The sequence below is a fragment of the Bubalus bubalis genome, chromosome 18, assembly GCF_019923935.1.
Source record: "Bubalus bubalis isolate 160015118507 breed Murrah chromosome 18, NDDB_SH_1, whole genome shotgun sequence".
Taxonomy (NCBI): Eukaryota; Metazoa; Chordata; class Mammalia; order Artiodactyla; family Bovidae; genus Bubalus; species Bubalus bubalis.
The window spans coordinates 47154179-47181582 of NC_059174.1; the positions used below are offsets into that span (position 1 = coordinate 47154179).

Sequence of the window (27404 nt, forward strand, 5' to 3'; positions counted from 1 at the left end):
TGCCATATTTGAGATTTCTTTTACCCACAGCATTCCACTTTCAGGTACAAACTTTTATATCCATTGTAATTTTTAGTGTCAATAACAAAATGACAACAGCATCAACGAACAAGTTTAATTTTATATAAAGAAATACAGAAGGCAGGCAGACCCCAAATGGTATGGCTGTTCCATAAAATCAACATAAGTGGAGACATGTTCTGTAATCCTGCTCCATCATCCTTAATACTCAGATACCATTCTCAAAGTTCCTACAGAATTGCCAGAGCTGCAGATTTAAATATCCGCATTGCAGGCAGTGAAACAAAAAAGTGCAAAAAAGGAAATTATTTCTTAAATGTCCTATTCATACAAACACTTCTTCCAGCTTATAGATCTTCAAGGGAGGCTGAGAAAGTTTTTCAGCCAAGAATTCTATTACTGAAGAAAAAAGAATGAATTCAGGGTGGGGAAATAGTCTCTGATACAGATTCACATCATTTTATTTGCAAAATAGCCTACAATATCAATTTTTTTAGTTTAACTCAAAAGCTGTGCATTCAAATTTTTAAAAATTTCTTAGTAGAAAGATTTATTTTGGCTATCCATTTTTTTTTTTTTTCCTTTCTAAGTAACACTTGTACCTAGTGGTCAGACATGGCAGAAAATAAGAGCTTTTGGACTTTGTTACAATTCAAATCTCTTCAACGATTCACTGATTATATCTACAGGGTTCTTTTTTACATTATGAATTTCCTCTTACAGCATATGTGACAAGATGTGAATGAAAGCATTCTCATATTCATTACAGCACACAGTGCCCTCCTCTCAAATAATCAAGGTTCAGGGCTAATGAAAGATTTCTCAATATTCATTATACTCATAAATGTCTTCTCGTGCAAATTCTCTAAAATAACACGAGTAATAATGATAGCTAATATTTGCAAAATGCTATGTTGAAGGCACTGGTCTAAGAACCTTACATTTAATAACTTATATAATACTTCTGAGAATCTTATAAGGAAGGTATTCTTCTTAGGTCTATCTGATAACTGAGTAAACCAAAGCAGCAGTTAATTATCATGTTAAATGTCACAAAGGAAAGCAACTGAAAGAGTCAAGATAATTTTGAAAAAGACATATGTCTATGGCTAAAAGTCTTCCTATATTTACATGAACAGAATTATTGTCTATTATAATTTCTTAAATTTGAGTAGGTTTCCAGTAATGACAGGTTTTTCTACATGGATTACATTAGCATTATCTTTCCCCCATACAAATTCACTGATTCTGAACTTTATGAAGCAAATGTGTTTACATGTTCACATTTTAAGAATTCTTTGATAATGAATTAATGACCAGAGAAGGCTCTCTATATTAATTACAAGCATCAGGTAATTCATATATAAACTTGTGAGTCATGACTGAAGTCTATCCGACATTCCTTATATTCAAAAGATTTCTCACTGATATGAATTCTTTGATGTTGAGTTAGTTGTGAACCACGAGTAAAGGCCTTCCCACATTCCCGACACTGATATGGTTTCTCACCAGTATGAACTCTCTGATGTCGAGAAAGATGTGAGCTTTGAGTAAAGGCTTTTCTACACTCTTTGCATTCATAGGGTTTCTCACCAGTATGGATTCTCTGATGTAGAGTAAGTTGAGAACCGTGACTAAAGGCCTTCCCACATTCCTTGCATCCATAGGGTTTTTCTCCAGTGTGAATTCGTTGATGTTGAGTAAGTTGTGAACCACGAATGAAGGCCTTCCCACATTCCTTGCACTGATACGGTTTCTCACCTGTATGAATTCTCTGGTGCTGTATAAGTAGTAAGCCACGAGCAAAGGCCTTCCCACATTCATTACATACATAGGGTTTCTCACCGGTATGAAGTCTCTGATGCTGAGAAAGATGTGAACTCTGTGTAAAGGCCATTCTACATTCTTTACATTCATAGGGCTTCTCACCAGTATGAATTCTCTGATGTTGTGTAAGCTGTGAGCCACGAATAAAAGACTTCCCACATTCCTTACACTCATAGGGCTTCTCACCAGTGTGAATTCTCTCATGCTGAGTAAGTTCTGAGCCACGACTAAAGGTCTTTCCACATTCCTTACACTCATAGGGTTTTTCACCAGTGTGAATCCTTTGATGTCGGGTAAGGAGGGAGCCACGATTAAAGGCCTTTCCACACTCCTTACACTGATAGGGTTTCTCACCAGTATGAATTCTCTGATGTTGAGTAAGTTGCGAGCCATGACTAAAGGTCTTTCCACATTCCTTACATTCATAGGGTTTCTCATTAGTATGAATTCTCTGGTGTTGAGTAAGTTGTGAGCCACGGATAAAGGCCTTCCCACATTCTTCACATTTATAGGGTTTTTCACCAGTATGAATCCTCTGATGTTGCATAAGTAACGAGCCACGAATAAAGGCCTTTCCACACTCCTGACATTCATATGGCTTTTCCCCATTATGTATTTTCTGATGTTGAGAAAGCTGTGAGCCACAAATAAAAGCTTTGCCACATTCCTTACATTCATAGGGTTTTTCACCAGTATGAATTCTCTTATGAAGAATAAGTTGTGAGAGTTGTGTAAAGACCTTCCTACATTCTTTACATTCATAGAGTTTCTCACCAGTATGAAGTCTCTGGTGCAGGGTAAGTTGTGAGTTCTGAGTAAAGGCCTTCCCACATTCTTTACATTCATAAGGTTTCTCCCCAGTATGGACTTTTTGATGTCGGGTGAGTTGTGAGCTTCGAATAAAGGCTTTCCCACATTCTTCGCATTTATATGGTTTTTCACCAGTATGAATTCTATGATGTAAAATAAGTTGGGAGCTCTGAGTAAAGGCCTTCCCACATTCCTTACATGCATAGGGTTTCTCACCAGTATGAAGTCTCTGATGAAGACTGAGCTGTGAATCACGACTAAAGGCCTTCCCACATTGCTTACATTCATAGGGTTTTTCACCAGTATGAATACTCTGATGTTGAGTAAGGTGTGAGGCTCGTCTAAAGGCCTTCCCACATTCCTTACATTTATAGGGTTTCTCAGTAGAATGACACCTGGGATGTTGAGATAAATAAGCATGCTGGTTGAAAATAGACATTTTGTCATATATGATCATTCCTTGACTGAAATATGCCTGATTTTCTTGTTGCTTTTCCAATGTGCCTTTGACTTCCAAATAATCTCTGGAACTAGAGTTCTCAAGATCACAGTTTTCAAGTCCGGCACTCATTTCCCATTGGGATAATTCTGTTTCATAAATGTCTTTTTTTGGAGATAAGAGCTTGTTTGCCCCCCTTGAGGGCAAGTCTGAAAGGTAAGAGGAAAATTTCTGTTGTCATTTCAAAAGAACTTCCATAGTAGAAAAGACTGTATATGAAAAAATATATATGGAAATAATATCCATAGGAAATAACCTCAGTGTTTTCCAAACATTGTGTACTACTTACCTTTCACATCAGAACCTGATATATATTTAGTTTTATAAAACAATGCCTATTCTGTTTTCTATTTTAATCTACACTACACTATTTTAGTCATCTTTTTCCCCTCCACTCCATCTTCTCTCACACACAGAGTCAAAAACCACTAAACTGATTTCATGCCACAGTGACGTGTTGCTGGAGTTTCCCTAATGGCCCAGTGGTAAAGAACCCACCTGCCAATGCAGGAGATGTGGGTTCCATCCCTGGGTCAGGAAGATCCCCTGGAAGTTGAATTAATTACAAATGGCCAGTGAGTTCATCAATCATGCCTATGTAATGAAGCCTTCATGAAAAGCCCTAACAGAAGGGATTCAGAGAGCTTCTGAGTCAGTGAATACACTGAAGTGCTAAAAGAGTGGTATACCTGGAGAGGGTATGGAAGCTCTGCAACTCTTCTCCATACATTCCTATGGTATAAGCCTTACAGTTGGTGTGTTTTGTTTTTTTTCTTTTTCTTTTCTGTAATGCAAGAGTATGAGTTAAACTTTGATTGTCAAGGCATTCATTTCAAGCATGTCTGGACCAATAAACATGCTGCCAGCCACACAACTAGGTAGAGGCAGGCTGATTCAGGCTGCATCCCCACAGTAAGCTCCTTTGTTTTAGAGACCTTAGTTGATTTCAATAAACTGGGCCACTTGTTTTTTATCTTCCCACGCTTTAGACTCCCAATTCCACGTTTTAAATTCACTAATGAGTGGGCCTGTGAAATCCTCAATCCCAGTTAAAGCAGAACCCCAGGCTCACACATGCCTGTGTACTGGCTCTCTTTTTCTCTCCTGCATTCTCTCTTCCCTAACAACCTCACTGTATGGCCTCAGATGTGCTGTGTAATTTCCAGGTCCTGTAAGTTAATAAACTTCTATTTTCTCAAAGTTTTCCTGATACATACTACTGATACATACTTGCAATCATCATAAGAACTACAAGGGCTGGTCTGGCCACAGTATTGATTATTGATAGGATGATTCCAGCATAAACAGTAAAAACTACGCATTTCTTTCATTTAGCTGCTCCTGAGTTGTATCCTTGATAATAAACTGTTAAGTGTCAATGTTTCTCTAACATCTGTGAACCATTCTAGCAAATTATTGAACCTGAGATTTATAGCCACTGAGAAATCCTGATTTATAGCCAGTCAGTCAGAAGTACCTGTGACAACTTGGAACTTGGAATTGTCATCTGATGTGGTGGTCAATCTTATTGGACTGAGTCCTTAACTTGTGGTGTCTGTACTACTCTGGGGAGTCAGTGTCAGAACTGAGTTAAACTGTAGAATACCCAGTTGGTGTCCACCAAAAACCAGAGAATTGCTTGTTATGGGAAAATCCACACATCTAGGATCAAAAGTGTTGTGTAAGTAGAAGGAAACAGTACCTTACCCCCTTTTAGGAACTAATATAAACAGACAAGAAATAAAGACAGAGAGACTGGAACATAAGATGGGTAGATGGGTAAAACTGATGACATGTTAACACATTACAATAAAATTAGAAATTACAAAAGCATGCAAAAAATATATAATGTAATTAAGATACTTCCATATAATGATTATCATAAAAGGAAAATGACAGAAAAGTAAAACCCACAATTTAAAACTAAATACCAAGAGCAACCTTGTGGGAAATCCCATGAGATTCAGCTAATGTACCACAGAAAACTTATAGCCTTAACTCCATTTATTAGAAAACAAGAAATAATTAAAAACAAGAGAATTAAGGTTCAACTCAAGAAGGAGAGAAATAAAACAATTAGCTATCTAAAAATCAATAAACAAGTAAACTAGAATGCAGAAAGAAAAGAAATGGCTAGCAAAACTACAAGTTAATTATTTGCAAACACCAATACATGATACAGAACTTTGACATGTAGGAAAAAAATCAGATTGGGCACAAATCCAAAACACTGGAAAAGAAAAGACTTAAGTCCCCCAAATCCAAAGGAATTAAAAAGTGCTTATGACAAAAAAAACTATATATAACTCAATAGTAAATTATAAAAATGCTGAAATGGATGAAAATAATTTTTAAAATGACCCATGAAGATAGAAAATCTGAATATACATCAATAACCACATTAGAATTTAAAATTTGAGTTCAATGTCTATGCTTCTAAAAGGCAATAGATACTGATGACTGACAGTATTATTGGCAAGATCACATATAACTGTTCTTGAACATATAAAAATATAGAAATCCATCCAAGTCATTTTACAAAATTAAATGAACTCAGGTAACAAAACTGGACAAAGAAAGCTCAGGAAAACCAATCCAATTTCACAAACAAACATAGGTAAATTTTTAAAAGTAAAATATTAGCAACAGAGAATCTAGCTGTGTATTTAAGGACTAATACATCATTATCAAATAAGGTTTATCCTACAAACACAGAAATAGTTCAACATCAGAAAATGTATTTTAAGACTGTATTTAAAACTCTAAGACCAAATGGCTCTTCCTTAACCTAATTAAGGGTATTAACCAGAAACCTACATAAACATATTTAATAGAAAATTTTTAAATTAAACATTAGAAGCACCCCCAATTAGTTTGAAAAACAAAAATAACTGCTTTCAAAATGTGATATACTCAAATACTCAGCTCATTCTACTGATTAGTTTTCTTTTAATGGTACATATAGAAAAGAAAAGGATCATACAATATATGTGGAGAGCAAATTATCAACCTAGAAATCCAAAATGATCCACTGAAAAACTATTAGATATTTCTGTAAGGTTATTATCAATTTACAGAGATGAATATTTCACTCTATCTATGTATGTGTATTTATATCTATGAATTTTTTCACAGAACAAAATATTCCTATTTATAATATGAACAAAATTTATGAAGTACTAAGGAAATTACTTACCAAGAAATGTGCAAGATCTTTTAAAAAGGCAATGAAACTTTACAGAGGACATAAAAAGAAAAGTAGATATAGTATGTTCAAAGGTAGAAGGATTCAATACTGCAAGTAGATGAACAGTGGTCAGATTTCCCCAAAACACCAAGAAATGCTAGGTAATATATGACAAAGTATTACAAGTATTCTTTTTACAAGTATTCCACAGTTAAAAAAAAGTAAAGTGAAAGTGAAGTCGTTCAGTCGCGTCCAACTCTTTGCGACCCCATGGACTGTAGCCTACCAGGCTCCTCTGTCCATGGGATTTTCCAGGCAATAGTACTGGAGTGGATTGCCATCTCCTTCTCCAGGGGATCTTCCCTACCCAGGGATCGAACCTGGGTATCCTGCATTGTAGACAGACGCTTTACCATCTGAGCCACCAGGGAAGTCCTCGGAAAAAAAAAAAAACTAAAGCAGATCCAAATGGGGCAAAATGAAGAGATCATCAGAAGCCAGAGGTTAGCATGCTCTGAAGTCACAGCTACCCTTGGGACATTTGCTGACTTCACTTGCCTAAATGTCTGTATCTTAACGGTATAGAAAAAACCCAAGAGACAAAAAGGTCAAGGATTGGCACTGCTTCTCTTCACAAAATCAGAACTGTCCAAGGCCTACAGAGAAAGGAAAGGAAAAAGAAAAAGGAAAAAGATCCAGATGACCTCAAAGGAAAATGACAAGGAACATTTTTATCTTGCCCTAGAATCTCTATCAAATGAAGAAAAAGTGCTATGGATAATTCATCATTACACAAGAGCCCCCATGCTTGCAAGAAACTGAAGAATTAGACTGGTTTCCCAGGAACTGTAATTACTGAATGATACATGTAATATAAATGCTTGAAATATATGAAAATATAAAATCAAAACGAGAGGAAATATAGAAGAAATGAAAACATCTAAAGGAGAGGGAAAATAACAAAGTTCTAGAAATAAAGAAAACAATATGATCAATTATATTAAGATCTTAAGAAAATATCTTAAAACAGAGAAAATACAGATTACTTACAAAAGGAACAACAATGAGACAGATGGCAGACTTCTCAAGAGCAACAACAGAAGCCAGAAGACAGTGGAATAATATCTTCAGAGCACTGAGAAAAAAATAATTGTCAGCATAGAATTCTATACCCACTTAAATCATCAGGTTAAAAATAAAGGTGAAGCAAAAAATATAAAATGAAGAGTATTTACTAAAAATTGGTCTTGCCTAATGTATTTCAATCCCAGTAGGAAGGTATGGTGGAAGAGGAACAGTGTGCAAATAAAAAGATAATCATGCAAATAAATCTACAACCAAATACTACCACTATAAAACAAAATTAACGCCCACTGTGGGGGGTTAAAGGAAACAATTAAAATATTAGTCAAAAATAACATATCAGATTGGAAAGATTAATCAAAATGAAAGTATTCTAACATTCTTTATTGTCCTGGGAGAAGGGAGATATTGTCTTTTCTTAAGGATGTGTTTGTTAAGTGACACAAACAATAATGGTAATGATTAAATGACCAAAATAGACAGAAATACTCCTAAAATATTTAAACTCATGTCATTCAATTTTTTATCTACAAATTGACACGTATTTTTATGTAATGATTATCCAATGTTCATCAAAGTGTAGAAAAAGAGTATAGTCACACACTGCTGGTACAATCCTGATAAGAATTTTGTGAAAATGAAGTGTGTATTTGACATAGACATGTCAATTTCACATCTTTTATAAATCTCTACTCACTGCCACAGCAGCCACCAATTCATTTCAAGGTAGATAGCAAACACCCTCTTCCAACAACACAAGAGAAGACTCTACACACGGACATGGCCAGATGGTCAACATCGAAATCAGACTGATTATATTCTTTGAAGCCAAAGATGGAGAAGCTCTATACAGTCAGCAAAAACAAGACCAGGAGCTGACTGTGGCTCACATCATGAACTCCTTACTGCCAAATTCAGACTAAAATTGAAGAAACTGGGGAAAACCACTACCATTCAGGTATGACCTAAATCAAATCCCTTTTGATTATACAGTAGAAGTGAGAAATAGATTTAAGGAACTAGATCTAATAGACAAGAGTGCCTGATGAACTATGGACAGAGGTTCATGACATTATACAGGAGACAGGAATCAAGACCATCCTCAAGAATAAGAAATGCAAAAAAGCAAAATGGCTGTCTGGGGAGGCCTTACCAATAGCTGTGAAAAGAAGAGAAGTGAAAAGCAAAGGAGAAAAGGAAAGATGTACCCATTTGAATGCAGAGTTCCAAAGAATAGAAAGGAGAGATAAGAAAGCCTTCCTCAGTGATTAATGCAAAGAAATAGAGGAAAACAAAAGAATGGGAAAGACTAGAGATCTCTTCAAGAAAATTAGAGATACCAAGGGAACATTTCATACAAAGATGGGCTCAATAAAGGACAGAAATGGTATGGACCTAACAGAAGCAGAAGATACTAAGAAGAGGTGGCAAGAATACACAGAAGAACTATACAAAAAAGATCTTCATGACCCAGATAATCACAATGGTGTGATCACTCACCTAGAGCCACACATCCTGGAATGTGAAGTCAAGTGGGTCTTAGAAGTATCACTACAAACAAAGCTAGTGGAGGTGATGGAATTCCAGCTGAGGTATTTAAAATCCTAAAAGATGATGCTTTTAAAGGGCTGCACTCCATATGCTAGCAAATTTGGAAAACTCAGCAGTGGCCACAGGACTGGAAAAGGTCAGTTTTTATTCCAATCCCAAAGAAAGGCAATGCCAAAGAATGCTCCAGCTACCGCACAACTGCATTCATCTCACACGCTAGTAAGGTAATACTCAAAATTCTCCAAGCCAGGTTTCAACAATACGTGAACCGTTAACTTCCAGATGTTCAAGATAGATTTAGAAAAGGCAGAGGAACCAGAGATCAAATTGCCAACATTCATTGGATCATCAAAAAAGCAAGAGTTCCAGAAAAACATCTATTTCTGCTTTACTAACTGTGCCAAAGCCTTTGGCTGTGTGGATCACCACAAACTGTGGAAAATTCTGAAAGAGATGGAAATACCAGACCACCTGACCTGCCTCTTGAGAAACCTGTATGCAGGTCAGGAAGCAAAAGTTAGAACTGGACATGGAACAACAGACTGGTTCCAAATAGGAAAAGGAGTATGTCAAGGATGTATACTGTCACCCTGCTTATTTAACTTATATGCAGAGTACATCATGAGAAATTCTGGGCTGGAAGAAGCACAAGCTGGAATCAAGATTGCTGGGAGAAATATCAATAACCTCAGATATGCAGATGACACCACCCTTATGGCAGAAAATGAAGATGAACTAAAGAGCCATTTGATGAACATCAAAGAGGAGTGTGAAAAAGTGGGCTTAAAGCTCAACATTCAGAAAACGAAGATCATGGCATCCGGTCCCATCACTTAATGGCAATTAGATGGGGAAACAGTGGCTGACTTTATTTTTTGGGGCTCCAAAATCACTGCAGATGGTGACTGCACTCATGAAATTAAAAGACACTTACTTCTTGGAAGGAAAGTTATGACCAACCTAGACCGCATATTAAAAAGCAGAGACATTACTTTGTCAACAAAGGTCTGTCTAGTCAATGCTATGGTTTTTCCAGTATTCATTTCTAGATGTGATAGTTGGACTGTAAAGAAAGCTGAGCACCGAAGAACTGATGCTTTTGAACTGGAGAAGACTCTTGAGAGTCCCTTGGACTGCAAGGAGATCCAACTAGTCCATCCTAAAGGAAATCAGTCCTGGGTGTTCATTGGAAGGACTGATGTTGAAGCTGAAACTCCAATATTTTGGCCACCTCATGTGAAGAGCTGACTCATTTGAAAAGACCCTGAAGCTGGGAAAGATTGAAGGTGTGAGGAGAAGGGAATGACAGAGGATGAGATGGTTGCATAGCATCACCGACTTGATGGACATGAGTTTTGGTAAACTCCAGGAATTGGTGATGGATAGGGAGGCTGGGCATGCTGTGGTTCATGGGGTTGCAAAAAGTCAGACACGACTGAGCAACTGAACTGAACTGAACAATCCTTTATATCTGTGGTTTTTAATTGTTGCCCCTGAAATCCTAGGTATGAGAGTGAGGCATATAGTTTATCACAAGACCTCTGCAAAGCAGTATTCAAACCAAATATTATATGTGGAAAGAATATGTTTTATTATTAATTAAAACAGTTAATATCTAGTAAAATATTTAACTTCCATTAAAATGTAAAATTTTTCAAATATTACAATTACTGAAAACTACAAAACTGCATTGCATTAAAATGAATAAAGTGCATGTGATAAAAAATTAAAGATAACCAGTAAGAGCATATAAATGGTATATGTCTTCCAAACTAAACAAGGGAGGAAATGGACCTAAAAAAAATAACTCTACCCATCCCAATTAAGGAAAGATTTTAAAAGGAATCAAAGAAGATCAAGAGAGTAAGCCAAGGGAATTCCCTGGTAGTCCAGTGGTTAAAACTCTGTGCTCTCACTGTAGAGGGCACAGGTTTAATCCCTGCTGGAAAACTAAGACCTTGCATGCCACACACTCAAAAAAAAAAAAAAAAAAAAAAAAGAGTAAACCTAAAGCATTAAAACAGGAGAGAAATAAATCCAAACATATTCATATTGACAATAACAGTTAAATTTAAAAGATAAATTCTCAGATAATATCATATTACAGTAGTCACCAAACATGTCAGAACATTTATTTGAACCTAAGGAACCTTCAAAAAAATAATATCAGTGTCCTGTACTCATTGATTTAATTGGTCTGGGGTGTGGCTTTGGACCTTTTTAGAAATTTTAAATTTCCAAATTTAAATAATAATAACAATAATAAATTGGAAATTTTGGAAATTTTAAAAGGAACCCTGCTATTTCCAAAGTGTATATAAGTTTGGAAATAATTTCTAAATATTTTTCCATAGTGGTTATGCCAATTGATACCAATGTCAGTAAGGTATAGAACTCTTAAAAGAAACAGATCTACTCATGTATAATTCATATACCTACAGATCATTCATTTAGCATACATGCAACTCAACAGTTTTTACTATATTCACAGAGTTGTGTGTGCAACAATCATCACAATCAAATTTTATAACATTTTTATCACTTCAATAAGAAACCCCATATCGATTAGCAGCCATTTTCAACTTCCCCATTTTCATTTTTCTATCCACCCTCACCTCCCAGCCCCCACCCCAGGGCTGGGCAACCACGAATACACTTTCTTTCTCTATGGATTTGTCTATTGTGGACATTTCATTTAACGGGAATCATATAAATAGTCTTTGTGTCTGGCTTCTTTCAGTTAGCCTATTTTCAAGGTTCATCCATGTTGTATGTATCACAACTTCATTCTTTTTTAATTGCTGACTAATATTCCATTATAAGGATATATCAGTTTTATTCATCCATTCAGCTGACAGACATTTGGGTCATTTCCATTTTTTTGCTATTGTGAATAATAAGGTATATAATACTTCTGCCTTAAATAGTTGTAAACGCTTGATACTGTCATACTTCTTAATTTCTGCCAATCTAGTGTGTGTGAGACAATTATCTCACTGGTTTTAATTTGCATTTCTGGACTGCTAATGAGGTTAAAGTTTTTCATGATTATTGGCTATTTGCATTCCCTTTTCCTTGAACTGTCTATAATGTCTTTTACCTTTTTCTTAACCATCTATAGAAGATTTTTATATTCCACATACTAATTTAATTCTTCTGAATATGCATTGCAAGTTTCTTCACCAAATTCAAGGCTTATCTTTTATGTCTTTTTCTAAAGAGAATAATTTCCATGCAGTCAAATTATCAATCTTAGAATGATTATTAATATTTTTTAAAAGAACTAAACAGAACCTTTAGAAATATTCAATTTGGTTCTCCTCCAAATCTGTTCCTTTATAAAAACCTTTTATTGCTTGTCATTTTTGTGATTCAGTTTATTTCTTCAAATATTTCACCACTAGTTTATACTTACATTTGAAAATTCCAATATGTGAAATCATTTGCCACATAATCTGTTGTTTCCTTAGATTATCTATCACTCACCTGTGACCTGTTTCCTTGTGAGTTTGATGATATTTGTGAGCTCATCTTTTGTTGATCTTAATTTGTGAGAATTTTAAAGCCCTCTTACTTTGCTTCAGAGACAATATGCATTTGCTTCGGCCAGGATTCAGAGGGCATCACCTTAGAGAATAAAATGTCAACTCTTTTTTTTCTATTCTTTAACTATATTTCTTATTACTCTGTCATTCACTTGTCTTTAGATAAAATGTTTTCCTATTTTTCCTACAAAGTTAATGCCCACCCCAAGCCCTTTATACTTACTATTTACTCCATCTACTTGGAATACTGTTCCCTCTGACTCATGCCCTTATTCAGGTAAAGTCTTTCTTCAAGTATTACCTTCTTAGAGAGGTTTTTCCAAAATTTACCTAAAATAATGCACCCCTCCATTTGCCATTTAGTTATTTGCCTATTCTACTTTACCTTTATTCATACTCTTTATTGCTACCTGCAATTGCTATATTTATTAAATAAATATATGTACACATACATGCACACACATACACACATATTTTTGTTTCCTTATTTTTTTGTATTTCTCCCACAAGAATGTAAGTTTCAGCAGAATAGGATCCTTGTTTAGATCATTATTTCTCCAGTGCCTACTACAATCATTGGCAGAGAATAGTCTTCCCAATAAATAAATATATTTTGAATAAACAAACATAGTTTTTGAAATGGAGGCAATAAATCTAAATATAGACAAGTCTGGAAAGTAACTGACCCTCAAATTTATATAAAAGGGTTGTTATGGGGCGGGAGAAGGGGAGGGAAGAGGCAAGAGACAATTATATGCTAGTGACTTGAAGAGTCCAAGGACTAAAGTCATTATTTAGGTAGGAAAATCACTTATTAAAGTTCTCATTGATATAGGCTCTGTTCCTTATTTTGCTATAGGAAAAAAATCAACTTTCTTCGACAATCACAGATTCTTCCTGAGCTAATTTCCAATAAAAGGCAGTTCTAGCATATTCATTCTTTGTAAAATACGCAGTTCTTAAAATATGATATTCAACTACAGAACACAAATAAGAGAATTTTTTTGTAATGAACTGTGTTCACTTGAATAGTTAGTAAAATACATTGATCCTCTGTCTCACTATATTAATTATAAGCTCTTCTGTTGTCAGAAAAACCATACATTTCTGCACCTATTTAAAAAATATTTAGAGTTGCTTTGGTAGATCTAACTTCTAACAATGAATCATAGCTTGCTTTTTCTGGCAATACTACAAGTGTCCCAGAATTCATTTCTCTCCCCTGATCATCAAGGAAGACAGGAAGGAAGACAGAAGGAAGATAAGCAATTATATTTAAACGATAGAGGAGATAAATATACCCAATGAACTATGGATGGAGGTTCATGACATTGTACAGGAGACAGCGATCAAGACCATCCCCAAGAAAAAGAAATCCAAAAAAGCAAAATGGCCGTCTGAGGAGGCCTTATAAATATCTGTGAAAAGAGAAGCGAAAAGCAAAGGAGAAAAGGAAAGATATACTCACTTGAATGCAGAGTTCCAACTCACTTGAATGCAGAGTTCCAAAGAATAGCAAGGAGAGATAAGAAAGCCTTTCTCAGTAATCAGTGCAAAGAAATAGAGGAAAACCATAGAATGGGAAAGACTAGAGATCTCTTCAAGAAAATTAGATACCAAGGGAACAATTCATGCAAAGATGGGTTCGATAAAGGACAGAAATGGTATGGACCTAACAGAAGCAGAAGATATTAAGAAGAGATGGCAAGAATACACAGAAGAACTATACAAAAAAGATCTTCATGACCCAGATAATCACAATGGTGTGATCACTCACCTAGAGTCATTATATTAATATCCTGGAATGTGAAGTCAAGTGGGCCTTAGAAAGCATCACTACAAACAAAGCTAGTGAAGGTGATGGAATTCCAGTTGAGCTATTTCAAATCCTAAAAGATGATGCTGTGAAAGTGCTGCACTCAATATGTCAGCAAATTTGGAAAACTGAGCAGTGGCTACAGGACTGGAAAAGGTCAGTTTTCATTCCAACCCCAAAGAAAGGCAATGCCAAAGAATGCTCAAGCTACCTCACAACTGCACTCATCTCACACGCTAGTAAAGTAATGCTCAAAATTCTCCAAGCCAGGCTTCAACAATACGTGAACGATGAACTTCCAGATGTTCAAGATGGATTTAGAAAAGGCAGAGGAATCAGAGATCAAATTGCCAACATCTGCTGGATCATCAAAAAAGCAAGAGAGTTCCAGAAAAACATCTACTTCTGCTTTACTGACTATGCCAAAGCCTTTCACCGTGTAGATCACCACAAACTGTGGAAAATTCTGAAAGAGACAGCAATACCAGACCACCTGACCTGCCTCTTGAGAAACCTGTATGCAGGTCAGGAAGCAACAGTTAGAACTGGACATGGAACAACAGACTGGTTCCAAATAGGAAAAGGAGTACGTCAAGGATGTATATTGTCACCCTGCTTATTTAACTTATATGCAGAGTACATCATGAGAAACGCTGGGCTTGTTGAAGCACAAGCTGGAATCAAGATTGCTGGGAGAAATATCAATAACCTCAGATATGCAGATAACACCACCCTTATGGTAGAACGTGAAAAAGAAGTAAAGAGCCTCTTGATGAACATCAAAGAGGAGAGTGAAAAAGTTGGCTTAAAGCTCAACATTCAGAAAACGAAGATCATGGCAGCCGGTCCCATCACTTTATGGCAATTAGATGGGGAAACAGTGGAAACAGTGGCTGACTTTATTTTTGGGGGCTCCAAAAATCACTGCTGATGGTGACTGCAGCCATGAAATTAAAAGACTCATGGTCCTTGGAAGAAAAGTTATGACCAACCTAGACACCATATTAAAAAGAAGAGACATTACTTTGCCAACAAAGGTCTGTCTAGTCAAGGCAATGGTTTTTCCAGTCGTCATGTATGGATGTGAGAGTTGGACGATAAAGAAAGCTGAGGGCCAAAGAATTGATGCTTTTGAACTGTGGTGTTGGAGAAGGCTCTTGAGAGTCCCTTGGACTGCAAGGAGATCCAACCAGACCATCCTAAAGGAAATCAGTCCTGAATATTCATTGGAAGGACTGATGCTGTAGCTGAAACTCTAATACTTTGGCCACCTGATGTGAAGAGCTGACTCATTGGAAAAGACCCTGATGCTGGGAATGATTGAAAGCAGGAGGAGAAGAGGATGACAGAAGATGAGATGGTTGGATGGCATCACCGACATGATGGACATGAGTTTGAGTAAACTCCAGGAGTTGGTGATGGACAGGGAGGCCTGGCATGCTGCAGTCCATGGGGTCGCAAAGTGTCGGACACAACTGAGCGACTGAACTGAACTGACTGCAACTATCCATTCTACTTCTAGCAATTTAAAACTATTCCTTTGAGAATAATACAAAATGCAGTTAATTACTTAAAAACAACCTTGAAATAATGGAAACGAAAACAGCCATTCCAAAGATAGATCCTGAAATACTAGGGGTAGATGTTCTTACCTAGTGACACTAAGTTACTATAGTTCTCCAACATCACATCTCTATACAAATCCCTTTGAGCTGAGTTCAGGCAATCCCACTCTTCCTGAGAGAAGTCAATGGCAACATCCCTGAACATCACTGATCTCTGAAACAGAAACATAATAGTAGTTGTGAAAATAAAGAAAATACTTTTTCAATGGAAGGGGAGATGATGGAGAGAGCTCTCTACAAAGAGGGGAACACAGCAATTTAACTGGGCAGTCTTTTACATGGATGAGACACTAAACAAATTGGTGCTGATTCTCAAGTTTCTTTTCATGCTTCTCGCTGTAGATAGATTATCCATCTATGTTGCTGCATATAGAATATCTCATTATACACATAAATCTGGAAATTCATAAAGTAAATGCAACATCCCAATTAAAAGAAATAGCACACAAAGTACCCTGTACAATATGTATCTTATATACCATACATGCTCAATAAATGTGAGTTTCTCTTTCTTCTCCATTTAAGAAAGAAAAACATTTGGTAAATATTTCTGTAAAATCTTATAAAATCTCTATAAGATTTGTATAAAATGAAAGAATTTACTGAAACCTCAGGTTCATTATATTAATATCAGAACATTACATCAAAAAAAAAAAAAAAAGAACATTACATCATAAGCATTTTCCTATTACCAACAACTTAATAAATACTTAAAATAGGCTATACAATAGTTCCATATAATGAATATATCTAACTTATTAAGTATGCATCATCAAACACTTTAGGTTATATAAAAACCTTGTAAGCATTTCTTACTTTTGGGAGTTTATAATTCTCAACAGCATCATCATATGAATAATGATCTTTCTTGTTACTATTCATCACTTAAAAAACTCACCTTTTTCCTTATTCAAAGCAACAGAAAGGTGGTATGGATAATCTAAACTTACACATTCAAGATTAGCCCAACATGCTGAATCTCAAAATGATCCATGTTATTGGTACTGGTCAATCATGGATTCCCAGGGTAGATCCCTGATCCCTCTGTATTCAATCCCTAATCATGCTAATAATCTTAAAAGCTCACAAAGCATGAGGTCTTGCTATGTACGGACACTAAGCCCAGTAAAGAGCAAATCCTACCTTGTCTAACCAGGAAACTTAGGTCTAAAGAGAATTTCAAAGTTTTCTCCTGTGTTGTGTGTAAACATCTCTGTGTCTCTGCTTTTGTTATATCAGTGCTCCCAGTCAAAGATGCTCATTGGATTTTTGCCTAAGCATGTGAGTATAAACTAGATTAGAAAGGCATACTTAGGGAAAACACTATCACTTATAACAATGGAACAAACCAGAAAGCTCATTTCTGAGTGGGGTGAGTCAGAAAGGAAGTTTTCAGAATAAGCAATACAAATATGCACATATTCTGTAAAAAAGTGATTATTTAAAGAGGGTACTGGTTTACCTGAGCCATGGTTTTTAGAGCTGCGAGACATGATTGATCATCTTCTAGATTCCTATTTTAGAGAAGCAGAGTCTGGAAAAGGTAGTGCTGGGGAGGAAAAAACAAAACCATGAGCCCATGCTTTGTACAAAGCTCCATATGGATAAGTCAGAGTTATCTTTGTTGTTTTCCTCTTCCTATCTCTTTCTACTATCCACAAAATACACACTAAGCAGGGGAGAAAGAGGTAGGTGATGGCTGTTACCCTGGTCAAACTCAATGCTCTCTCAATATACAAAAGAAAATATTTACAACTTCTCTGTTTCTAAAATGAAACTTGTAGGCAATAAGACACATTTATATACAGTACAGGAAATGGCAACCCACTTCAGTACTCTTGCCTGGAAAATCCCATGGACAGAGGAGCCTGGTAGGTTACAGTCCATGGGGTCGCAAAGAGTCGGACACGAGTGAGCAACTTCACTCACTCATACCAAAAATAAGAGAGAATGCCCACCTGTTACATTTTAATATGTTAATGATCATACACAACAACACAGAAGGCACAAACAGTTAAATACTTATGCTTACAACCACAGAAAACATGTTGTTGACATCACTTATAGTTGACATTTTAAAATAAAGGCCATATGTGTGTGTGTGTGTGTGTCTGTGTCTGTAGAATCAAGGAGACGCGTTAAGTGCACGTAGAGATCTAAGTCTGAGATAACTGGAGTCAAATATCACAAGCAGTGTTGCCGCCAGTGCTGTAACTTTTTTAAATGGTTTTTAAAAACTCAGTAAATTTCTGAATAAAACAAAGTACAATCTTTTATCAAACCATGATAGCATTCCTGGAAGATTTAGCTAATAGTAAAACTATGCAATTAATAGTAAAAGAGAAAAATATATGAAAAGTATATGAGAGATTCTAGACCCAAATAAAAAAAAAACACATTCCACCCCGCCCCCAGCTGTGGTCCTCATTTTGCGGGTCACTGAACAATTTTTTTTGTTGTGCACTGCAGGACATCTAGATCGGAAGTTGGACAAATACTGCCCACCAACTATCTTTTAAAATAAAGCTTTACTGAAATACATCTATACTCTATACTCATTCATTTATATACTGTCTTTGGTGACTTCCACACTATAATGGCAGAGTTGAGAGCTGCAAGAGACCATGTGGCCCATTAAGCCTAAAATATGTACCGTCTAGCCCTATACAGAAAAGCTGTCAAACCTATGATCTAGATTCATGGTTTGCTTCAGTCTTTCAAAAGCCAGAAGCCTTCACCCTCAGTTCAGCTATCTTAACATTGACAAGCACCCAGTTATATTTCTAAAACATCCCTGTAGAAGTCACTGCCTCTACAGAGAATCACTGATACAGGTGCTCAACAAATAATTAGAAACTCCACTTCTTCCAGCTGCAATAGGTAACTATGCCCATCATAACAATAAAAGAGAATTCAGGTGAAATGAAAATCACAATTAAAAATTCATCACAGAGCTAAAGATACAAATTTAAGTGAACTAATTAAACTCCAAACAGTGCCAAGTTTTTCTTAAAAAACATATGTGGATGCTCCCATTCATGGCAGTTTTAAACTAAATTTTACTTACCTTAAAGGTAAATAATCCAATTATTTCAATAAAAGGACAATATCAAAACAAGACAAAAAGCAAATTCCAACTACATGCTGTCTATAAGAAACACACTTTAAATACAAAGACACAGATAGGTTAAAAGTTAAATGGAGAAATATATATCATACAAACGCTAAGTATAAGAAAGCTTGTATACTCATATTAATATAAGGCAAAATAGATTTCAAGACAAAGAGTAATACTGGAAATAAATGATAAATTTATCAAGAAAACATAGCCATCCTAAATGTGTAGAGACTTAACAAAAAAATATCAAATACTGAAAGCAAAACTTGACAGAACTAAAAGAAGAAACAGACAAATCCATAATCAGATTTGGAAATTTTAACATCTTTCTCTCAGTAACTGATACAACAAAAATTTTTAAAAATTAGTAACAAGATAGAGGATTTATTCAAAACTATCAAGCACTGTGATATAATTGCTATCATACCCAACTGTCAAGAACATCACACTCAACTGTCAAAAGCTGAGATGTGCTAGAGCGAGCTGAGCTGCCAGTTGTTAGAAAAGCTGATGAAGACAACAGCCAAAATAAAGTACCAGTCAAGCCCTTAATCTTTAATCACTTACTAATCAGCCAGTATAAGCAAGAGGCTAGCCAAGAGAAAGTGCTGACTCCCCTACTGATCCATTTTCCCCCATGAAACAGCACCTAAAGAGGGTCAGAAGGATAAATACAGATGCGTGGAATCATCTCACTGTCAAAGGAGTACCAAAAAAAGAGGCCCCTCCCATTTCATGGAGAGGGAGATAGAGGAAGGGCTAGGAGTAGAAAAGTATTGAGTACCAAGTCACAGTGGAGACAAAGTATCAAGGTTTGCCTCCCTATCCATGATAAGGAACTCTTGGCAGAGGTGCCTGATAAAGAGGTATTGAAGGACTTCCCTGGTGGTACAGTGGATAAAAATCTGCCCGCCTGTGCACAGGACAAAGGTTCAATCCCTGGTCTGGGAAGATTCCCAAATGTCACAGAGCAACTAAGCACAGCGCCACAACTAAAGCTCTCTGCAACTAGAGAAAACCTGTGTACAGCAACAACCAAATAAGTAAATAAATGTATTCTTTAAAAAGAAAGAGAGAGTATAATGGAGGCACTTGGGTTAGAAAGGCAGATGTGCATTAAGAGCATGACTGGCGAGGGGGCCTGAATCCTTGACTGCAACTCCCTTAGGATAACCACAACCAAAGTACTAAAAATATTTTAAGTTTGAGTCATTCAGAGTATATTTTCTGGTCTTGGTTCACACACAATTAAATTAGAAATAACAATAAGAGTTTTAGTAGAAACTTCAAATATCTGCAAATTAAACATATTTCTAAATAACCCATAAGAAGAAATCACAGGAGATTAGAAAATAGATTGAACTGAATGACTATGAAAACACAACTTATTGGAACTTCCCTGGAAGTCCAGTGGTTAGGACTCCACAGTTCTCTTGCAGGGGGCATGGATTCAATCTCAGGTCAGGGAATTAAGATTCCACAAGCTGCAAATTACCAAATTTTGTGGGCTGTAGCAAAACCAGTATTTAAAGGAAAATTTATAGCTTTAAATGATAGGTAAAAAGAGAGAGATACCATCAGTGATTTAGGTTCCCATGTTCAGGAGCTGGCCAAAGAACAAATGAAGCTCAAAGTAAGAGGAAAAGAAATAAAGAAATAAACACAAAATCCACAATGGATTCAAAATGGATCCATTAAAATCCAAAATGGATTAACAGGGAATCAACAAAGTAAAAAATGTGTTTTTTCAAAAGATTAATACAATTGATAAGCTTCTAGCAAGTCTATGGAGAAAAAGAAATTACCAATATGGAGAATACACTACAGACTTCATAGGCATTAAAAGGATGATGCAACTCTATGCCAATAAACTTGACAACATGAATGATATGGACAAATACCTTAAAAGACAAATTATTAAAAGTCACAGAAGAAGAAACAAAAAATAAACTGCCCCACAGATATTACAGAAATTGAATTTTCAGTAAAAAACAAAACACCCTGTCCACAGAGAGGACTCAGATGACTTCACCAGTAAATTCCACCAACATTTAAGGCTGATATAGTACTATTCTTTCATAAACTTTTTCAGAAAGTAGGAAAAAGAGTAAACATTCTTTTTTTACATTTTGAGGCAAAAAACCCATAATACCAAACTTGACAAAAATATTACAAGAAAAATTATAGTTCAATATCTCTCATTAACACAGACACACAAAAAATTGTAAGGTAATATCAAATAGACTCCATTTGACTTTGGAACTGTGTTTCATATAAGGCAAAAATTAAATCAAACCAGAAAAAAAAATCCCTAAGAACCAAAAGCAAATTGAAACAAACTTATCTGTTCATAATACTAGCAGGGTAAACACAGAAAGGAAGTGTTTATTTCAAGGAACTTTAAAATATATACATTTGACATTAGATTCCTAGTGCAATATAACCTACAGACAAAAGAAATATAAACTGTTTTTCAGCAGCTATACTGTTATTAATTATATTGGCATTGTTATTCTAAAACATTCACATTCTGAAATAATAACATCAGGTACACATATATCAATGAAAATGAAGCAAATATGTAGTTATCTTAATGTTATTAAGAATAAAGATTTCCAGAGTACAAAAAGAGATACAAATGTAAAAATTAAGAAAAACTATAACCTTTAAATTCATTGGAAATATCAGTATAAACTCAGGATCTATTTTTCTCCTTCTAAAAAATACATATGTAACCAGCTCTATAAAAACCTACAAGCAATAACAACCAGAAGCAATGAAAACTATCACCCTAATTGTGGCTTTTTAAAACAGTTTAGCACTAAAAGGAACCACAGCTCCATATAGAAGTGGTTGATTTCATATTTAACACAGGAAAATATGGGCTTAGAACATCCTGTCACACCAGAAAGTCTGGAATCTACCAAAGACTCCAAAAGCCATCATAAGGAATTCAAAAGGAGCCAAGTCAGAAGTAGTAAAGTAGTAAAGAGGATCCCACTGGTAAAAGATAATTTAAGTTTTAATAAGAATAATAACTGCTACAGACTGAACATACCAAACATATTTGAATCAACAAGTTCTTAATGGTAATTTAAAAGAAAAACATAGGATAAATTTTGAAAGATACTGAAAAATAATGAGATGTAAAATCAAGCTTTCATCCTACTTTTTTTTTTTTTTTGCCATATTTTAGTTCTCCCACCAGGGACTAACCCTGGGCCTGGGCAGTAAGATCACCGAGTGCTAACACTGGACCACCAGGGAATTCCCTATTCTACTTTTTTTGCATAAGCTATACTTCAGAGTAACTAAGACACTGATGAGAGGATGGTTCCCTTTGTAGAAGTATCCCAGCTAATAAATGCAGAAGAAATTATAGAATTAAATAATATTCTGTAACTTCTGATAAAATAATGGATTCTAAAGGAAAGATTATCAACGGCTGCTAACATCATATAAAGGAAAACAACCAAATGTTATTCACTACTTCATATACATACAAACACATACACTTATACATATATATCAATTGAAAGAGAAGTAGAAGAATAAAGGCAAGTACAGGGAGTTATCTACAGAGGGAAGAAACAAGGTGAAAGGGACAGGAATGGATGCTAGACTTCTCTAAATTCACCTTGTTCTATAGTTTTGATTTTAGAAATATGTAAATATTTTATGTGATTTTAAAACAAAATTAAATCAAAGTGGTAGGAAGACAATCCCTAAAAGTAGAAAGCAAGGTGAAACAAAGGAGCCTGTGTCTCTCAAGTTGATGGTTTATCTATAAGAAAGGTTATTATAGGTGACTTTAAAAACATAGAATTTGATTACAGATCCTTTAGTGGGTTATGTCCTATTGAACTGCATGAAGTCTGGGCTGTTTTCTGTATTTATAAGATTAGCAAAAATGTTGGCCTTGTAATTTTGAAACTCTTCCTCTCAATCCAAAAGGAAGCAGAAAAAAATGGAAAAAGAAAGAACAGATAAAACAAATATAAATGGCAAGATGATAGATTTGACCCAAACTGTACCATTAACCACACTAAATACAAATAGTAAAAACACTCCAATTAAAAAATGGATATTGTTAAACTGGATAAAAACACAAGATCCAACGAACTGCTGCCTACAAGAAATGTACTTTATCAGAACACAAATAGGTTAAAAGTATAGAAAAAGACTGGACCTTAAAGAAAGCTAAGTGTCAAAGAATTGATGCCTTTGGGGAACTGTGCTGGAGAAGACTCTTGAGAGTCCCCTGGACTGTAAGGAGATCAAATAGTCAATCCTAAGGAAATCAACCATGAATATTCATTGGAAGGACTGATGCTGAAGCTCCAATACTTTGGCCACCTGATGTGAAGAGCTGACTCACTGGAAAAGACCCTAATGCTGGGAAAGATTGAAGGCAAAAGGAGAAGCGGGCGGTAGAGGACGAGATGGCTAGATAGCATCACCGATTCAATGGACATGAATCTGAGCAAACTCCAGGAGGCAGTGAAGGACAGGGAGGCCTAGCATGCTGCAGTCCATGGGGTCTCAAAGACTCAGACACAACTTAGCACCTGAACAGTAACAACGTAGAAAAAGATATACCATGCTAACATTAATGAAAAAAAGCTGAAGTTGCTATATTAAATATCAGATAAATTAAATGTTCGAGCAAAGAATATTACCAGAGGAAACCATTTCAGAATGATAAAGGGGTCAATTCAACATCTGGACATATAGTCTGAAATATTTATGTAACTAATAATACAGCTTTCAAATAAATGAAACAGAAACTGATAGAAATTACAGAGAAAGGTAAATCCAACTCACTCAATAAGAGTACAGAAGATTTAAGGGGGCTTTCTTGGTGGCTCAGGGGTAAAGAATCTACCTGCAATGCAGGAGATATGGGTTCGATCCCTGGGTTGGGAAGATCCCCTGGAGGAGGGCATGGCAACCCACCCCAGTATTCTTGCCTGGAGAATCCCATGGACAGAGGAGCCTGGCAGGCTCAGGTCCATAGGGTTGCAAAGAGTTGGACACAACTGAAGCGACTGAGCACAGCACACAGAAGATTTAAACACTACCAATCCATCTGTCTCAGCAAGTATTCACAGAACATTCCGCCCAACAGTGGCAGAAGACAGTCTTTTCAGTGCACACCAAACATTTATAGGAGAGCCCACACGTTCTGGGTCATAAAATAAATGTTCATAAATTTAAAACGATTCAAGTCATATGAAGTATATTCTCTGAACATAATGGAATGAAATTAGAAATCAGTAGCAGAAAAACATCTGGAAGATCCTTAAAATGTTTGAAAACTAAATAAAGTGTTGCTAAATAACCCCATAACGACAAAGAAGAAATCCAAAGGCAAATTAGGAGGGATTATGAACTGAAGGCAGAATAACTGAAATAAGATTACCAAGTGATAACTTTTAAGGTGGGCATGTGATAGTTCATTACACTTTTGTGTATCTCTGAAAAAAAAAAAAAAGTTAAAACAGAATGCTGCTATGTCAGAAATAACACAACAGAGCTCTTCCTTTTTAAATTTATGGATCTCAAGGTCCTTCTTCCTCAATTTAACCATGACTAGGAAGCATCCGGGAGAAGGCAATGGCACCCCACTCCAGTACTCTTGCCTGGAAAATCCCATGGACGGAGGAGCCTGGTAGGCTGCAGTCCATGGGGTCACTAGGAGTCGGACACGACTGAGCGACTTCACTTTCACTTTTCACTTTCATGCATTGGAGAAGGAAATGGCAACCCACTCCAGTGTTCTTGCCTGGAGCATCCCAGGGACAGGGGAGCCTGGTGGGCTGCCGTCTATGGGGTCGCATAGAGTCGGGCACAACTGAAGTGACTTAGCAGTAGCAAGAAGCATCTACAGAGAAGGCAATGGCACCCCACTCCAGTACTCTTGCCTGGAAAATCCCATGGACAGAGGAGCCTGGTGGGCTGCAGTCCATGGTGTTGCTAGAGTCGGACACGACTGAGTGACTTCACTTTCACTTTTCACTTTCATGCATTGGAGAAGGAAATGGCAACCCACTCCAGTGTTCTTGCCTGGAGCATCTCAGGGACAGGGGAGCCTGGTGGGCTGCCGTCTATAGGGGTCGCACAGAGTCGGACATGACTAAAGCAACGCAGCAGCAGCAGCAGGAAGCATCTATCACAATTAACTGCACATAAATTCCTTGCTCCCAGTCTACAGAAAATTGCCTGGCCCCTCCATCATTTGAGAAGGCTTAGGTGGGACATTTCAAAAAGAAAAGATTCTTACATCCTGAAAAAACAAAATCATTTCATGAAACAAAGAGGAAACATATACACACCTTGAAGCTTGCTTCTGACTGTACAACAGTCATTCTTCCTTCCTCTGGGTGCTACTCTCAGAGGGGGGGGAAAAAAGAACCATGAGATACTGGCCCTTTCTGAGGGTATACTCTAAATTAGAACCCCCACCCCATTAATCTACCCTTCATTTAATACAGAGGAAAATCAGAAGGAAACTAGAACAGTTCTGCACTTTCTGTATTAGAAAGAAGGGCCAAGATCACAGCCATCTTGGGCTAGAATCTGTTTCTGAATTCAAAGCTGTCTGTTGGAGACAAGCTGCAGTGGAGTGTACAGTTTCCCAAGTCTCTGACTGACTCTTCTAGCACACTTTCTGGAAGTATTTCCACTCCTGGAATTCCATTACATTTCCCAGTGACCTGTCTTGAAGGTGCCATCAGTTCTAAAATTCTCATCTCAAGAATCTGTGCTTTAGAAATAACTAATATTCTTGAATCAGGACTTCAAATTTCTGACTTATTCCTTCCTGTCACTTTTCTGCATTCAAAACCCTGAAGGTTATAAGGTAAGAGGGCACCAGCAAGCAGTAGGGAAGTTACATCTTAAATTCCACAGCAAACTAAGGATATATATGAAAAATGAAGCACCACAGCCAATGTGTGAAAAGAGGGGAAATGAATCACTGTGATCAAAAGAGAAAGAAGTCATCCTCAGAGGACCACATGGGATTCTTTTTTTTTTTTTTTTTTAATATTTATTTATTTGGCTGTTCCAGATCTTAGTTGCAGCATGAAGGATCTTTAGTTGCAGCATGTGGGATCTAATTCCCAAACCAGGGATGGAACCCAGGCCCCCTGGATCCAAAGCAGGGCACCTTAGCTACTGGATCACCAGGGAGGTACCCACATGGGATTCTTGATCCATAGGCAGACTCAGCCCCAGAATGAATCCAGAAATACCAAGATGCAATTTTACCTCTGTATCCAGATAAACTTCCATAAGGTCACAGGCTATGAAACATACAAATGACTTACAGAGTCACATACAATCACATTTCCACAGTCTCACGGCCAGTCACAATCACCAAGTTAACACTTCACTGTCTGACCATCTAGTCTGAAAATCCAATCCTACACCGAACATACACATCACTCAAGCACATACAAGCACCCTGCTGGGGACACACAAAGCCCAAAAGAACCTTTCACAACAACACTTTTACTCTTTTCACAGTCATTCAATCAGATAGTCAGAAAAACACAACCAAGTGCCAGTTCAAGGAAACAGGCAATCACAAACATCGTGTTACAGAAACACGATCATAACACCTCAAAGTCACAGGCAAACCCCAGTAACACACACACAACCTCAAAGTAACACAAGCATTTCCAAACAGCCTGTCACAAAAACACTGTCGCACGCCGCTGTCTTGAACAAACGGTCCACACACAATTATGCTGTCACATAAGCACATTTCCAATCAGGGAAGCAAGCGGTCAGGAACACAGTCAAAGCAGAACTACCACATCCTCAGAGTCACAAACAACTCACACTCACACAAACGCTTACACACAAAACCACAGTAGTACACGCCCATTCGCCGATACGGTAACCAATACCAGGTTGCCTGACACACACACACACACACACACACACACACACACACGCACGCACACACCCCGACGCTTCCTCGGAGCGTTTCCGCCCTGGCGTTCCGGACATACCTCGATAGAGGGTGCAGTTCAGGGCCCAGGATCTGGTGCCCGGAGTCCCTGCCCGGTTTCGGGTTCGCCCGCCCTGCGGGAGCCAGGCCAAACTCCTCCAGGGACGCAGCCCTCTCCCCATGCGACGTCCCCAAATCACGCGAAAAAAACGGAAATGAAGCCGCTTCGGGACGCGGTGGCTCTGGGAAATGTAGTCCAACTCCGGGCAGGCTGTGGCTGCCGGCCAGGACGCTAGGAGACCTAGTTCACCAACTCCCGGCGGGCTTCGTGGACCCCACTGCTGCTACAACCAGTAAGCTCC

General features: G+C 37.0%; 1 protein-coding gene and 1 non-coding gene across 6 annotated transcripts; both read right to left on the reverse strand.

The window, feature by feature from the left end:
• Positions 1 to 101: 101 nt before the first annotated feature.
• LOC102399825 (zinc finger protein 420) lies at positions 102 to 27404 on the reverse strand. 5 transcript variants are annotated; one of them, XM_006068752.4, is made up of 5 exons: positions 27104 to 27404; positions 25418 to 25468; positions 17427 to 17513; positions 15992 to 16118; positions 102 to 3306 (listed from the first exon to the last, which is right to left on the reverse strand). In XM_006068752.4, the coding sequence occupies exons 3-5, from the start codon at positions 17433 to 17435 to the stop codon at positions 1379 to 1381; spliced, it is 2064 nt and encodes a 687-aa protein (XP_006068814.4). In that variant the 5' UTR covers positions 17436 to 17513; positions 25418 to 25468; positions 27104 to 27404; the 3' UTR covers positions 102 to 1378. The 5 variants fall into 5 exon arrangements, with proteins under 5 accessions (XP_006068814.4, XP_044787181.2, XP_044787184.2 ...); XM_044931246.2 differs by lacking the exon at positions 25418 to 25468 and having other exon boundaries at positions 27104 to 27403; XM_044931249.2 differs by lacking the exons at positions 15992 to 16118; positions 17427 to 17513; positions 25418 to 25468; positions 27104 to 27404 and adding exons at positions 7395 to 7479; positions 12465 to 12600.
• TRNAC-ACA lies at positions 6704 to 6775 on the reverse strand. Its single transcript has one exon. It is a non-coding gene; the product is annotated as a tRNA-Cys (tRNA).

Excerpts from the sequence above, each read along its gene's own strand:
- LOC102399825 (XM_006068752.4), bottom strand. Across the intron at positions 3,307-15,991 it reads TAGTAACTTAGTGTCACTAG|ACTTGCCCTCAAGGGGGGCA; the intron begins GTAAGAACATCT and ends CTTACCTTTCAG.